This window comes from Eurosta solidaginis, chromosome 3 (genome assembly GCF_040869045.1).
Source record: "Eurosta solidaginis isolate ZX-2024a chromosome 3, ASM4086904v1, whole genome shotgun sequence".
Taxonomy (NCBI): Eukaryota; Metazoa; Arthropoda; class Insecta; order Diptera; family Tephritidae; genus Eurosta; species Eurosta solidaginis.
In genome coordinates, this window is record NC_090321.1 from 241,360,065 (window position 1) to 241,377,061 (window position 16,997).

The 16,997-nt window shown below is 38.9% G+C and overlaps 2 protein-coding genes across 3 annotated transcripts; one reads left to right on the forward strand and one right to left on the reverse strand.

Moving 5' to 3' along the window:
* Positions 1-1,181: 1,181 nt before the first annotated feature.
* Positions 1,182-12,344, forward strand: pyd3 (beta-ureidopropionase pyd3). Of its 2 annotated transcripts, XM_067775723.1 has the most exons (4): positions 1,182-1,259; positions 1,319-1,484; positions 11,066-11,328; positions 11,405-12,344. In XM_067775723.1, the coding sequence occupies exons 2-4, from the start codon at positions 1,381-1,383 to the stop codon at positions 12,193-12,195; spliced, it is 1,158 nt and encodes a 385-aa protein (XP_067631824.1). In that variant the 5' UTR covers positions 1,182-1,259; positions 1,319-1,380; the 3' UTR covers positions 12,196-12,344. The 2 variants fall into 2 exon arrangements, with proteins under 2 accessions (XP_067631824.1, XP_067631823.1); XM_067775722.1 differs by having other exon boundaries at positions 1,210-1,484.
* A 2,340-nt stretch (positions 12,345-14,684) lies between these two features.
* Positions 14,685-16,274, reverse strand: LOC137246115 (spermine oxidase-like). Its single transcript, XM_067777210.1, has one exon. The coding sequence runs from the start codon at positions 16,272-16,274 to the stop codon at positions 14,685-14,687; it is 1,590 nt and encodes a 529-aa protein (XP_067633311.1).
* Positions 16,275-16,997: the final 723 nt, after the last annotated feature.

Consider the following 16,997-nt stretch of genomic DNA (forward strand, 5'->3'; position numbering starts at 1 on the left):
ATGTTAGGTATACTTTTCATTGAGTCAGATTTATTCAACAAATGTAGAAAACGACATGTTTAAAATGTAGATAGTAATTTTATTGATATTATTACATTGTGACAATAAAATGTTTATGAAAGATATAAGGTTGTATTTTTGAATCGAAAAAAGAAGGGAACGGACGTGAAAAAGGGCCCTCAAATTGATGGTTGCCTAGGGCCCCGTTGAGGGTTAATCCGCCCCTCCACATGCCTTAATCTACAATATATCGTCAATATTTAAAATAGGCAACGACTGACAGCAATAGAAATTGTCAAACTGGAGGTAAGTAATCCAACACAATACCTACTTGAAGATCAGCAAAAAAGCGGTGTTTTCGCTAAAATTTCACAAAAAAGTTATTGAAAACATTAAAAAAAATTGTTAAATTGTGGTTATTGTGCGAAAATAAAATTTGACTAGCGTTGGAATTGACGAATTCATGCCACATTTCCCCTGTGGTGAACTACCAACCCGCGATTTGATGGTTTACTGTTTCCCACTATTCCTTCTGTTGGCGTTTCTCTTTACCTTTACATCTCAGGGAACCAATTTTTACATTTCTTTTTATTTTGTTCTTCCTATCTGAGATTACATTCTAAAGGTGGAACTTTTCTAGAAAAAAAATCCGCATCTCTAAAGCTTGTTTATAATTACCGATTATCGAGGAGAAAAAAATATATGGGTAATCTAGTTATATAATTAATGATTTGGAGTTGTCAAACAATTTTAAGACTTTTTATCATACAAAAAGTAGTTAGTCACATCGTGATCACATGTGATTGGACTTGTAAACGAAGTGTACAAGCTGTATATGTGATTAATTGTAGCAGCGAACGCAGTAGAGCGGAGGTAGCATGCTCGTCTACCACATCAAAGATCTCGAGTTCAAGTCACGAAAAAAATACAATCAAATTCTTTAGAAAAAGTGTTTCTTAGCAGGGTCCTCCCTCAGTAGTGATGCCATTCAGAGTCGGCAAAAATATGTAGGTCTCGTCCGGCCAATTTGTAATAAACATTTAAAAGAACTACGACGCAAATTGGAAGAGAAGTTCGGCCAAGTTATTAATATTATTATTTAAACAAAGTTTATCGATAAACGATAATACAAAATTACTAAAAACTATCGATACATTTCAATATCACACTATCTCCTCTAACATTATAATATCAACATTCAACTGCGAATAAATTTTATTTATTAACAAGCAAGTAGCACTCTTGAATTGATCTACATCGTAAGCGAGTTTCACAGTATTTAAAAGTTTTATTATATTAAATAAAAAATTTTTTTCAGTGATTTTGGAACAAGCAAATCAATTGATTAAACATCTTATTAAAAAATAAGAGAATATTAAAATGTCCGATTTCAATTTGAGTAGTTTGGAAGAGTGTCTAGAGAAGCATATACCACAAAATGAGTTGAAAGAGGTGAAACGTATTTTGTATGGTGTCACTGAAGAGTGAGTACAATAATGATCGTGTGGATTGGATTTCCATACATACATATGTACTTAGTTATAGTGAAAAAAGACTCTTATCAATAATAAAACATACAGGCTTGTGCTATTTCATATTAATTTCTTTAAATTAAATCATAAAACTTAGTGCGTGTGAAAAGTTTGTTATATAATAAGAGTTTTTTTTTAATTATATTGCATTTAAAAAAGATTTATTTACATAATTACAAAGTATTCTCGTGTCTTTATTAATTAGTATTCAGATTATCCAATCGTCGTCTTATCATAATCACTTGGTGAAAAGAACTTTAGCCATATACATATATACCTTATCTACTAAAAACCGCGATAACTGTGATTTAGTAATTGGATAAATGTACATACATATCTTTATTAAAATGCATATTTTGTTGGCACAAAAATTTAGTGGATTTAAAGGTAAATATATAGAAAATTACTACACAGTTGCTGTGTTTTTTGCATGTATATACATATGCACTTAAGTTTATATGGACTGCTAAGTGCATAACTTTATCTAAACTTATGAAATTGTTGGGCAGAAAACTAGTACTGCTAAATTCCAGTATGCATTATAATCAGTTGGTACTGAAATCTCCATTTTATCTCTGCACTATTCTCCACTTCTATGATCGAAATTAGTTGAGCCATATTCATAGCAACCGATTAAGCTATAGATTAGACACTACGATCAACAGAGGTGTGCGTCTCCGCTATTCAGAACAACCCGTTTTGTAGTGAGTTATTTACCACTGCCGCGAGTCTTCAATAATTGTCGCTAGATGGGCCTCCTACACATTATCTAAGTGATTTCACCCGCATATGTAGATGTATACAGATCTAAAAGAAACACGTCTACTGTTACAAATCAGAGAAAGGTACAAATACCTGGAAAGTGTTGCTATTTTTCTTACAGGCTAGGAGAGTAGAACACAAATTGGGGTAAGAAATTTTCCAAACACATCCAAAATCATGAGTAACGATAAAAATCCGATTTTACGTACCTTGACGCACTAATGACTCATAACTTTGCCGGGTATAACTGATCTGGCGGTTTTATAGAGAATGAATATGGGGATTTCCAATGATATGGATAATGAATGTAGAAACAGTTTCTGTAAGGGGGTAAAAAAAATTTCCCTTATAGGTTTTCCAACTTTGACGTAGCTTGTGCAATCTATTTTTTATAGGGTCTATATTTTTCTTTAATTGGCATACCAGTTTTGATGAATATCAAATTAAACAGTAGACCGTTTTCGAAGTTTTATTCAAAATTGATTAAGTTATTCAAAGTCTACCATAAAAGCAGCATCAAATTCCCCTTTCACCAAAATTACTTGTTCAGTAAGGTCACGTTTACACATGCACCAGCCTGCAATAAATCCACAATAGCTCACATACACGTATGTCCCATCCCAACGAACTAGATTATTAGGTGACAAATTTTCACATTTCTCTTTTATTTCTTGTTTCCATCTATGTAGATATGATACCTTAGGGGCGGTTTTCGGTGTAGAGGAAAAAATCGGCATCTAAACTTTTTTTATAATTACCGATTATCTAAGGGAAACATTTATAGGGGAAATAATCTCAGCATTAAGAAACTTTAAATATGAAAGACTTCGTTTATTTGAGAACCAGCATTAATACAAACCTTAGCTTTGAAATACAGGAAAGAATCACTCTTGCCAATGAATGCTACTTTGTACTATGTAGGCAATTTAAAAGTAAAGTCCTTTCTCAGCAAACAAAAATCATGCTCTACAATTCACTTGTCGTACCCCTTATAATATATGGCGCAGAAGCATGCACACTGACAACATCAGATAAAGCGGGTCTGGGAGTGTTCGAGCGAAAAGTTTTTCGAAATATCAACGGACCTCTACGCATTGATGACGGCGAGTACCGGAGATAATTTAGTGATGAGCTGTACGAGCTTAACACACGTATCAATATAGTCCAGCAAATTAAAACACAACGGCTATGCTCACTGGGCCATGTTTTACGATTGAAAGACAATGTTCCGGCTAAAAAGTTATTCTGAATGGAACCCAATTAAAGTAACCTTGGCTTTATCAATTGGCGCCAATTTACCCAACGAAGAAGCGACTGGCACGCCCTGTTGGCCGGCCCAAACCGCTCAAACGACTAAGTGTCAATTAAGTAAGTGAGTATGTGGAAACTAGGTCTAAGTGTCGAAAAACTAAAACCGGTACTAAATTCACTACTTTTTTGCATTGCAAGTTGAATAAGTCCATTAATTTCACAACGATTTTCGAAAATGTGGTCGGGTTTGTTTACAAATGTTCTTTTCATGGCAATTCCAGAAAAATAAGGGCACCAGGCCAAGTCAAAGTTGGAAACCCCCGTAAAAAGTGAGCAACTTTTCTGTTTACTGTGTAACATATTGTAACGAATGTTAGCAGCACTGAGCGAGTCATTATATATCTACATAAACGAAACAATAATTGCGTTTACACATATGTACCATGTACGTATACGAGCAGCGGAGAGTCAATGCACAAACACATGCATATATCTGAGATACTCCTATAAGTATGCAATGAGAAAAACTATAAAATTGTGCAATTGTAGTTACAGCTGAGAAGTTTGAGAGCTACTGGACTAGTAGATTCTTGAAGCGCCTAGAAGATGCGAAGGTTGAAATCAAAGAGTATAAAAGGCGGCAATTGTAGAGGCGCTGGAATTCAGTTTGATTTGAGTTGTCAAGCAGTTTCGACTAAGACGCTATCTAGCGAGCAAGAGCAGAGTTATTTTGAATAGTAGAGTTTCATTTGAGCTATCAATCAGTTTGGTTATTAAGCAAGCTATTCGTTGCACAGTTTGAGTGTTATTGTGAAGTACTTTAATAAAGGCCATTTTGCATTATTACAAATTGGAGTTATTTATTCAATAGTTTAGTGATTCGAACTTAGCAGAGGATTGCAAATAAGATGATTTGCAGCAAATTCGTTACAATTGGTGTCAGAAGAGGAATTGTTGAATAAATTCCGGAGGACAACAAGGACATGGCAAAGTTACGTGAATTGAAGATCCAGCAACTGATGGAGTTGGAGAGCCGTGGATTGAATACAAGCGGCGTTAAACTCGAACTTCAGGCACGGCTACGAGAGGCAATGGAAGCAGAAGGAATTGATGTGGACGAGTATGTCTTTTGTCCTGATGGGGACGAGACAACAACAAAAATTGAAGAGAAAAACGAAACATCGCAGACAGTTACGAGCACAGACTTGAACATGATATTGGCTGCAATAGCTGCTCAAACATCGACAGTAACATCAATGTCGTCGCAAATATCATCCCAACTAGAATCACAGGAGGTACGCATTTCAGAAATGGCGTCGCAAGTAACATCACAACTGGAAGAACAGAAGACACATATTGCAGAAATGTCGTCAGAAATAACATCGAAGATAGAAGCACAAGAAACGCGTATATCCGAAATGTCGTCGCAAATGTCATCTCAGCTGGAATCGCAAGAGAACCGTATAACAGCGAAGATTGAAGCACAAGAAGCATGGATATCCGATGTCGGCGCAAATTTCAGCACAGATATCATCGCAGATCTCTGCTCAACTGGAAGAGCAAGAAGGACGTATTTCCTCGAAGTTGGAGGCGCAAGATACAAAAATTTTACAGTTTGAAGAAAAAATCGAGGCCAAGGTGGATGCTTTGAGAGGACGTATCGAGCAGTTGCAACTAAATCGCCCAGCAGTTTCAACGAGTAATCCAAAGGTAAAAACACTATCCTTTGACGGTTCTGTTCCTTTCCAGATCTTTAAGCTCCAATTTGAAAATACCGCAACAGTGAACAACTGGAATGCTGAAGATAAAGTTGCTGTACTGTTCATGGCGTTGAAAGGGCCTGCAGCTGAGATTTTACAAACCATTCCAGAGGGCGAACGGAACTGTTATGAAGCATTGATGGGCGCTCTAGAGAGACGATACGGAACTGAGCATAGGAGACAGATATATCAAATGGAGTTGCTGAACCGCTTCCAGAGGCCTAGTGAAACATTGCAAGAGTTTGCATCGGATATTGAAAGGCTAGCACATTTAGCAAATGCGGACGCACCCGTGGAATACACTCAAAGGGTAAAGATTCATAGCTTTATAAATGGCATACGGGACGTCGAAACAAAGCGAGCTACATACGCAAACCCAAATCCAGCATTCGCAGAAACGGTGTCACAAGCTCTGATTCAGGAAACAGCGTCGCTTCTGTGTAAGCCAGTTTTCAAAGCACGCCGTGTGGAAGTGGAAAGGCCAGAGTGGGTAGACGCAATATTGGAGGCGCTGAAAGGATCGCAAAAGCGGAGTGAAAAAGTTATCAAATGCCTCAAATGTGGGAAGTCCGGTCACATTGCACGTCATTGCGATCTTGGTCCTAACAGTTCCAACAATGTGGGTGGCCGTAAACGCAAAGCTGGAGGAAATGAGCAAGAGCGTGTCGGATGTAAAGAACGAAAACTTGCCCCGGCTATTGAATGTCCTGTGATATCTCTGTCGCAAATTGAAAGGAAATCAAGCAGTCTTACCGTCAGAGGTAATGTGGATGGCAAGGAGCGTGTACTGACTGTAGATACGCGCGCATCTCATTCCTTGATCCGATCTGACTTGGTCAACAGGAGAGTAAAACCGTTACCTGGAGCAAGGTTGCGTACGGTCACTGGCGAGTATAACCAAGTTCAGGGAGAATTGATATGTGAAGTCTTGATTGGAAAGGTCACAGTTCTACACAAATTCATTGTGGCGAAGATCGTTGAAGAAGTCATATTGGGAGTGGACTTCATGGTTGACCACGACATCAAGATCGATATGCAGAGAAGGGTGATGCGTTATGAGAACCAGAATATACCACTTAACTTCAAGTTGGAGAAAGGGTTCAGTAGTAATCGAGTAATGGTGGAGAAGACTCGACAAAGGCCACGAAAGTCAAAAGAAAAGGTTGATGGATCGAATGTGCCAAATAAACCGAAATTAAAAGTACCTGCGAGAAAAGACCGGCATCGACAAAACCTAATGGACGCACTAAAATGACTGAAAGAATTTTTCAGATGGAATGCAAGGGTGGTTTCAAGCCAGCGCGCACTACTGTTGTGAAACGTCCAGACGATAATGATGATGCAAAGTCAATCCGTCAAGTGCAAGCTCTGCGAAGAAGTTCATTGGCCAAACAACAGAGTGCGAGGGAACGATCAAGACTAATGAGTAGTAAGATGAAAGGCAGGTACAATGAGAGCAAAAATTCGGAAGGTTTCTTGGAGGGAGATTTGGTACTGTTATACAACCCTCACCGGCGGAAAGGTGTTCCATCCAAGATTCGGTGCAGTTGGGAAGGCCCGTACAAAGTTGTGAAGAAGATCAGTGATACCATCTATCGCATACAAACCACTGGGAAACCACGGATTAGAAGAGTGGTTCATTTGGAAAGGCTGGCAGCGTATAGATCGAGAGATTTGTCTGATCGGGACGATCAGCCTTAGGTGGAGGGCAGTGTAACGAATGTTAGCAGCAATGAGCGATGCTATCTTCTCTAAGCCGATGCTAAGCAGTGACGTGAATTCACATCCATAAATCAATCATTATGTATCTACATAAACGAAACAATAATTGCGTCTACACATATGTACCATGTTCGTATACGAGCAGCGGAGAGTCAATGCACAAACACATGCATATATCTGAGATACTCCTATAAGTATAAATAAATAAATAAATGTAAGGCGCGATAACCTCCGAAGAGATCTAAGGCCGAGCTTCTCTTCCAATATGCGTCGTGCTCCTCTTGATTTTCCCTACAAATTGGCCGGACGGGACCTACATGTTTTATGCCGACTCCGAACGGCATCTGCAAGGCAGATGAGGTTTCACTGAGAGCTTTTCATGGCAGAAATACACCCGGAGCGCTTGCCAGACACTGCCGAGGGGCGACCCCGTTTAGAAAAATTTTCTTCTAATTGAAAAACCTTATTTCTAAAACTTGCGGCCACCGTGGTGTGATGGTAGCGTGCTCCGCCTATCACACCGTATGCCCTGGGTTCAACTCCCGGGCAAAGCAACATCAAAATTTTAGAAATAAGATTTTTCAATTAGACGAAAATTTTTCTAAGCGGGGTCGCCCCTCGGCAGTGTCTGGCAAGCGCTCCGATTGTATTTCTGCCATGAAAAGCTCTCAGTTAAAACTCATCTGCCTTGCAGATGCCGTTCGGAGTCGGCATAAAACATGTAGGTCCCGTCCGGCCAATTTGTAGGGAAAAATCAAGAGGAGCACGACGCAAATTGGAAGAGAAGCTCGGCCTTAGATCTCTTCGGAGGTTATCGCGCCTTACATTTATTTTTTTTTATTTCTAAAACTTTGATGTTGCTTTGCCTGGGGTTTGAACCCAGGGCACGCTACCATCACACCACGGCGGCCGCCTATAAGTATGTAATGAGAAAAACTATAAAATTGTGCAATTGTAGTTACAGCTGAGAAGTTTGAGAGCTACTGGACTAGTAGATTTTGGAAGCGCCTAGAAGATGCGAAGGTTGAAATGAAAGAGTATAAAAGGCGGCAATTGTAGAGGCGCTGGAAATCAGTTTGATTTGAGTTGTCAAGCAGTTTCGACTAAGACGCTATCTAGCGAGCAAGAGCAGTATTATTTTGAATAGTAGAGTTTCATTTGAGCTATCAATCAGTTTGGTTATTAAGCAAGCTATTCGTTGCACAGTTTGAGTGTTATTGTGAAGTACTTTAATAAAGGCCATTTTGCATTATTACAAATTGGAGTTATTTATTCAATAGTTTAGTGATTCGAACCTAGCAGAGGATTGCAAGTAAGAGGATTTGCAAGTGCAAATAAGAGGATTTGCAAGTAAATTCGTTACAATATCAATTGTTTTCATCATCATTTCAACGCATATGGAAATACCTTTATACTTTCTTTATAAAGTCAGTAAAATCCGTTTATACCCAACCAAATTAGAGGCCTATGAGTGCGCCAAGATACGATAACCCGGGTTTTTTTATTCGTTACTTATGATTTTTGAGGTATTTGAAAAATCGCTTACGTCAACTTGGTTTCTACTTGATGAGGTCTACAAAATAAAATACGTGTTACAAAATGTTATAATTTTTTACACAAACCTGGAAAATATAGCAATAAAATTTGACTGCAGTCACAAAATAAAGATAATCTATATATATAAAAATCACGTGTCACATTTTTGTCCGCGATGGACTCCTAAACTACTGAACCGATTTTGAATTTGTTTTCCACCCCGTGTGTAGTTTGATCTAACTTCAAATATAGGTTATATCTCAGTTTATAGTCGCAATATTATTATATTGGACATTTTTTTATGTTTATACGTATTAATAAAATGTTAGGTATACGCACCGGCACTCATATTTTCAGGTGGTGCGGAAATACTTCCGTGTAATTGGTTGTTGTTTAATTAAACAACGTGTTTATCAATAAAAAAAATAGTATATCGAGTGAGAGGGGAGGGGGGGGGAATTACCCCCGGACCCGGGGTTTCTGAGGGGGTCCGCGATTTAGAAGTACTAAGACATTTTTTTAATTCAAGAGAGTATTTATTTGTTCCATGTGCAATTTTTAAGCCGAATTTCAAAAGCAACGAATATCTGCACTTCTTTTTAATATTATAGCGACTAGGGTCTGAATATATAGGCCAAAACGTGGACCCGGATACCCCTAGAATGTGGGGGTAATATGGATATCAAATGAAAGCTGTTGCTGAGAGCTCTAAAGGAATTTTCATTGTGATATTCGATTTAGTCGGATCAACCTGGCAAAACTGATAAATATGCATGCGAAACCGAAATAGAGGCATGAATTAATAATACCCACATACCTATTTACATACGACCTATTCGATTTGCCTGAAATTTGGTATATTAATTTGCCTATATTAGCCTTTACGATCCTTTTTTCAGGGAAGTAGACCAGAGACGGACTTGGACTGGGACTAGGACTGGGACTGAGACTCGTAGTGGGACTGGAACAAAATACATACCACCCTCTGGGACAGGCAAAAAGGGATGAAGTAGAACGTGGGAGGGCAGAGTTAGATGGAAAAAGCTTATTAAAATGTATGCAGATAGGCCAAATTTAGGGCAGAACAACGTCTGCCGGGTCTGCTAGTATGTGATATATAATATGGAATTGTAATTTCTAGAATTGTAAAAAGTGCAATATACAATTATTTATTGTATAATCACTAATTGCTTAAAAAATCATTTGCATGTATGTGATTACAATCACCTTTCAGCTGCAATCATTAGTGGTCCCGGCTGTTATTATGTAATATTGATGATTGCAATCATGGTATATGATTACGCTTTCAAGTTTATTGCAATCAGACCGATTGCAAATGAAGCGCTTACAATCAAGTTAATTGTAGTCGATAATTGTAAATTGATTGTAGACTGTAATTTTTGCAACTAAAAAAAGGAATCAAATTTCATTGAAAATTTATTGTAATAGATTTTTTAATTGCGTGAAAGCAACATCAACATACTTTGGGAAAAAGTTTTGTGTTCAACCCTCGGCAGTAATTTAGCAAAAATTCTGAATGTATTTCTGCCAAGAAAAACTTCTCGGTGATAATTCATGTGCCTTGCAGATGCTGGAGACATTCGCGATGGGCTTAATTTCAACCCCGACTGCCGCTCAGTATGCTATTCTGAACTTTCCACCTGTAAAACTGATGGCCAAGAACATAGCGTAGACAACAGCAAAGAGGCTTAATGCCTTGGGGCAGACATAGTACTATAGCAATATCAAATGCCGGACGAACAGTTTACCCAATGTCGTATCTGCGCTTTGATGAGGTTCCTAGAGCTACAATAACGGCGAAAATATGGCCCAAGGGCACCTAAGTATTGGAAGAGGTAGGATCCGGCTTGGCATAGATGGAAATGATAAACGTATGACCAGATACCGCAACCCCCGAAGCTTGTACTGTAGATGTCCTCATCAGATTGGGTGGGATTAAAAGAAGGCGTGAGTTGCACGCAATCGACCAAGCCGATTTTGTGTACCGGAGTGACTCAGGACTTTTTGCGCCCAAGAGCTAGGTATAATTTCCGAGTAACCCCATTTAATTTAAAATAGTCCAATAGCTATAATTTCCGTGTAACCCCATTTAATTTAAAATAGTCCTCGTCAGTAGTAACTGATGTAGGGAGTGTGGGTTTGAGGAGGAAATGATCGAGCACTCCAGTTTATTTGCCTAGAGGACGGAGTTATTTATTTACATACGTCGTGATTTTTAGTAGATTTTTTTTAGTTTGGTCGCTGAGCAAACTTCTGGTAACACTATCGGCTCATACATACTATGTGAGGCTCTCACGGGCCGACATGTTCAACCTAGCCTATCCCATCAATTTATAGGAGAAAATGAATAATTAGCATGACGCAAATTAAAAGGGAAGCTAAGCTTGAGTCTCCTTGGAGGTATACCGCGCCAAATAATTTTGTTTTTTTAATATACTACGTAAAAAATAATCACATTAAGTAATTTTTTGATTTTTCCAGCGATATCTTAGATTTACCAACAGCTGCCATTTCTTTGGCCGCTGATCATGATTTTGAGATCAAGGGTTATCGCTTTTCTGCGCAGAAAGAACATATACGTAAGCCGCGCTTAGTACGTGTGGGAGCCATACAAAATTCGATCGTACTACCAACCACTGCACCTGTGCAACACCAACGTGAAGCTATTTGGAAAAAGATACGAATTATAATCGAAGCAGCTGCAGCGGCTGAAGTGAACATTATTTGCATGCAGGAGGCATGGAGTAAGCTTTGAATTAAACTCATTCACAATTGATAGATCATATTCATTGAATCTCTCCCTCTTTCTATTTCTCACAGCAATGCCATTTGCCTTTTGCACGCGTGAAAAGTTTCCCTGGTGCGAATTCGCCGAAAAAGCTGAAAATGGTCCGACGACACAAATGTTGCAAGAGCTTGCCAATGCCTACAATATGGTTATTATTTCGTCGATATTGGAACGTGATTCAGCGCACGGCGACACCATCTGGAACACGACGGTCGTAATATCGAATCATGGACACTATTTGGGTAAACATCGGAAAAATCATATACCACGTGTTGGAGACTTCAATGAATCCACCTATTACTATGAAGGTAATACAGGCCATCCGGTTTTCGAAACAGATTTTGGTAATATTGCAATAAATATTTGTTATGGACGTCATCATCCACAAAATTGGATGATGTTTGGCTTGAATGGCGCAGAAATCGTTTTCAACCCATCGGCTACGGTGGGTGCTTTGAGCGAACCGCTTTGGGGTATTGAAGCTCGTAATGCCGCTATTGCAAATAGCTATTTTACAGTTGCTATAAATCGTGTTGGCAATGAAGAATTTCCAAATGAATTTACATCTGGTGATGGCAGAAAGGGACACAAAGTGTTTGGCCCATTTTATGGTTCATCATATGTGGCATCACCGAATGGTGCACGTACGCCGGGTTTGTCTAGGCATCGTGATGGTTTGCTTATTACTGAATTGGACTTAAACTTGTGCAGACAAGTAAAGGACTTTTGGGGTTTCCGTATGACTCAACGTTTGCCATTGTATGCGGAATCTTTTCAGCGTGCAGCGCAATTAGATTTTGAGCCGCAAGTTATAAAAAAGTAGAATTTATAAAACGTTTCTTAAGTTTTAGTTATTTTATATTTTAAGTAAAAGCTGTTTATAGAAAAATTTTTATTCTTTCTTGTATTAATATTAAACTATTTGTTATTGTATTTATGTTTAAATAAAATCGTAAGCCTGCTCGAAGGCAAGATATTATTTACTTCCGGACAGCCTACTAGCCTACAAAAAGCTCTCATTCGATAATGCGTGGTTGATATCAGGTCCCAGAAGGTCCTCCTCTTGTAAAGAAACCGGAGTATCGAGCGTAGTGTCTTCCAGGTTAAAATTTCGTTTATTAAATGACTTCCGATAAATTTTGCAAGTGCACTTTAGGAAGAGAGCTTTTTAGCTTTGGTGATAGCCAAGATAAAATTTAATATATTAATTTCTTTTTACTTCGAAACTCTATCTAAAAAATTTCTAATTTCCGTTGGGGAATGGCCCAACAGAACATGACGGCACGAAGAAATACTAGACGTACTTTTCCGAACGGTGATGATGCGGAGGACTCAAATCCTTGCAATGACGTTAAGTTCATGTATATTGGAAGAATGTTCCGTAACTTTTCGTATATACATGTCAATCATACTGAAAATGGCGGTCCAAATACCAAATTTCACAAGCGACGACGAAACGTCCTTCCAAGGTACCTAAGAATGTATTTTATGCTATCTTTAGTGACATAGATACATTAGAACAAAAATGTCACGGCAGAACGTTGAAACCTTTTCTTCTCCTTACAAAATTTTATAAGGAATCCGAACAACGTCCAAAGCTGTCCAAGATCGCATATTTTATCATTTTCAGTAACATAGATACATCAGAATGAGAAAGCACTTATGATGGCACAACACCGATACCTGTTTGTCTTCATACCAAATTGGATATGTGATGACAAAACGTCATTGCGAGCTAGAAACCAGACTCAACGAGGTTCGACGGAAAAGCGTTTTTATATACATACATTTTGATTACTTAAGCCAACTGTCCAAAGTTTTGGAAAGAATATTATGGAATTTGTTTGGCTTTCAGATTGATTCAAAGAGCAGAAAATCCAAGTTTGTAGTGGGTCTCTCATCAATTGAACTGAATATATACGAACTCGGCACATTTTTTGCGCTTTCCAAGAAGTGCCACGAAATTATTAAGCCTAGTCTTTTCATCATTTCAGTTTGTGTAACAGAGGCTTCTCTAGTTCGTCTTGTAAGTAATGTTGTTTAGAAAACAATATGGGAACTCCGGTGAGATCCACCGAATTGTAAATCAAAAATTAAATCTTGCTTTAATTGGATGCGTGGGAGCCCACCAATGCAGATTATCAATGTTTATCATAACAAGAGTCCTAAAAACTATCCTGTTACCGGCATTGCAGGCCATTGCAGGCCGCCTGCAGACCAAATGAGAAATAATATGGCGCTAACAACTGCATGAAAGATTAAGGCCTCGGAGCAGCTTGAGTGCAGGCCATATGGCCATTACAGTATAGTGTCGTTGAAGGTAGGGCCGGATCCTGAGCTTCGAAGGAGATCTTGGAGCGACAATAGTGGCGGAGGGTTGGCGTGGAGGTTGTTGAAATGGGGGAAAATAATACGATGGTTCCAAATTAACAGAAGGGGACGAGTTTACAGTGTCCATTTCGGAATAAGTAGATCCTAAAGTCTGACATATCAGTTAAGTGATTTCGACGGTAGACGTCCCAATCTGCTTGAGAGAAATCAAAAGGAGATAGAATTTGCATATGGTTTACTACTCAGGAAAAGCGTGGTTAGAATCCCAGGGCTCCTGAGCTCGTGTCCTGCGTTTGCGAAGCCAAAACTCCAGTTATTAGTGGCGGCCGAGTTGCCAGATCCCAAGGCAGCTATTAAGCTAGGTCCTAGATAACTTTTAGTATTTGCTAAAAGACAAAGTTATTTCATAACAAAAGTCCTAATACCTAACAGGGGCTTACCGTTTGGACATCAAACAAATTCTAGTAGTTAGCAGTATGGACATATTCAGTCTATGTCAGGTCTGTATTGGCCGGTCAGATCAACCTAATGTAACCATAAGCAGAGGTGAAAGCTCACCTGAACTCGTTCAGTTGGTTAGATCAGGTGGTAGCTGCTCCGATAGGGGAAGCTCACTTGAACAGCATAAAGGTCCGTTGTGATACCATATACAATAAAATAACGGTGACATAGATATAGCTGCTTACAGAATCGTTGAGTAGCAACGATAAAGTTGCGAATAATACCGATCTCAACCTTGGATAAATTCTCGGTAGATCCAAATGCGTCGCGGCCGAAGAACTTTCGCCTAGTTCTGGCAAAAGCTGGGCAATCAAGCATAAAGAGATTTGATGATTCCACCTCATCATCCTCCATACAGCTACAGCGTTCAGTTGGACTCTGCCTAATTAGCTGCCACGTTTAAGCGCGCCTTATGAACAGCGATCACACTAAATATATTACTTGAAGTTCTGTATATTTATTCCTTTAAAATAATGTCATCTATAAATAAGCCGAATAATAACCCTGCAGTCTTTGTGCAGCCTCAATGCCAGTCTCAACTGCACCATGTACTGTACCAAAATAATGATCATGCGTAGCTTCACCTGCAAATTGTATAATCGGCTTAACAGAGAAACTTGCATAATCTTCCCCTGCGTTCCCCACATTGGAAACCACTTCAGCCAATACCGTAATTGGTTGTCGCAATTCAGCGGCACTTGTCTGCAACTCTTCCGTCTTCAATGAACGATATGAATATGCGCCACAAAAATTCGGATTTGTACTCCATGTAGATTTCATAAAACCAATTGGATTCGGTATATTAAAATTCGTTAAAAAACGATGTAATAAATACATACAACCTTCAGTAACATCTTTGTCATGCATTTGTTCGACCATTGTAATTGCCGGCCCAACTAACCAACCTACCAGAGCTTTAGATTGATTTGGCACACGATAGAAACCGTAAATATTCTCTAGCCATGCGTGTGTGCCATTGCGTAATTCTTCAAGATCTTTTTCACGCCATAACATAATAAAACCAGTCCATCTGGGGCTCCAAAACTGTGTCGGAAATTCCAGATAGACTTTCAGTATATGACCAAAACCCAAACCATCGATTGCACGTAATTTCGATTCCGGTAGCTCTGGTACAAACATTTCGCGGGCATTATGTTTTAGTACACCCAATGATACCGTTAGTATGACATGATCTACTACAAATGCAATACTTAAATCTTCACAATTCACTTCCACCTGATGATCAGGTCTATCCCAGAGGATCTCCTTAATACGCACACCAAAAAGTATTTTATCTTGTAGCAGTCCATAATCCGTGTGATGTTCATCCGCCTCTAACAGGATGCGTAAGAACTGCGTATAACCATCCTCGAAATAGAGCATATAATCACCATCACAGGTGCCGTGCGCATTAAAACCTCTAGCCGAAATTTCTTCCAGCCCTGCAGACGTTTCAGATGTCTCGATTTTTAAGAAGTTCTCAAAAAATTCTTGTGCAACATCTTGATTAATATCGCTATGCTCGTCATTTAATATTTTAAAAAAATTCTTACTCAGATATTCACCAAACGTACCGCTAAATTTTGCCATTTCCGTTTTGCCCTTTGCAAAAACTTGGGCTAATATCCCTTTTAATAATTCCACAATATCTTTTGGCACAACTTCGCCATCCGAGCGAATGCATTCGAAATTCGCATAAATGTGACTAGAAGAGCGTAACATTTTCTTAGCATCGACCGTTTCATAAACCACATTGTCACGCTGCCCATGACACCACTGTGCTCCCAGCTCTACTACACTATTTCCGAAGGATTTCGTAAATATACGCCCACCAATACGTTGTTCTGCTTCAACAATGCTCACATTCTTGAAACCTTTTTTGATTAACGTCACCGCACATGCTATACCAGCAGCACCAGCTCCGACTATGAGAAAACTAGGCTCCACTCGATGTGACCCGTCTTCCCCCTCTTTGGTATATTTGATTTTTTGCATTATCGATTCACTCGTAAAGCTGGAAGCGCTTCCACCAGCGCTCATATCACTTTCTCGAAGCGACGTAAAACACATATTGCGAAGCAGTGAAAAAGGCTTTAGACGTTGGGATTTAGATGTGAATTTGACTCGCCCAATGCGAGGAACGATAATAGCTTCCACACAAAAAAAACTTCGAAAATATGGAATGTGATGTGAAATAAAGGTTTTCAAACATGAAAGCTTGATAGAAAAAGCACTCAAATCATGATTTATAGACTGTTTAACAAAGAGCAGAGGATGTCGTGTAAATTCACTTTAGTAAATTTGTAATGTAATGTAATTTGTAATGACACACATCCATCATCACCAACTTTCACCTTCGCATTTGAACAGCTCGTCGGAGAGCCATTCGTTACCTGTGGTTTTGCTATTTTATGGCCAGCATATTGGCTTTCCGACTTTTCAAAATTAGATGTAAGTGCGCTCGTCATCTCACTCGCTTCTATCAGTGTAAAGGTGTTTTTTTTAGGAAATTGCTCTCGATTGAAAACTTCCATCTACTGCCAAGTTTCCTGTGTTATTGATATTCATATTATTTAACATTTTCACAGAAAAAAAGGTTTTTTTCCTCATTTACCTGATAGAATAACAGCCTTTGCGGGGCTCCAGTTCCATACGCAGAAATTACTAAAGTTTTCAACAGTGCTGTGAGACAAACGAAGATAATTAAAGCCTCGTAACATAAGCTGCGATTATTGCGACTATCATTACAGCTGATCTTCGGTTCATGCTAATGGACACTGACACGGTAATCTG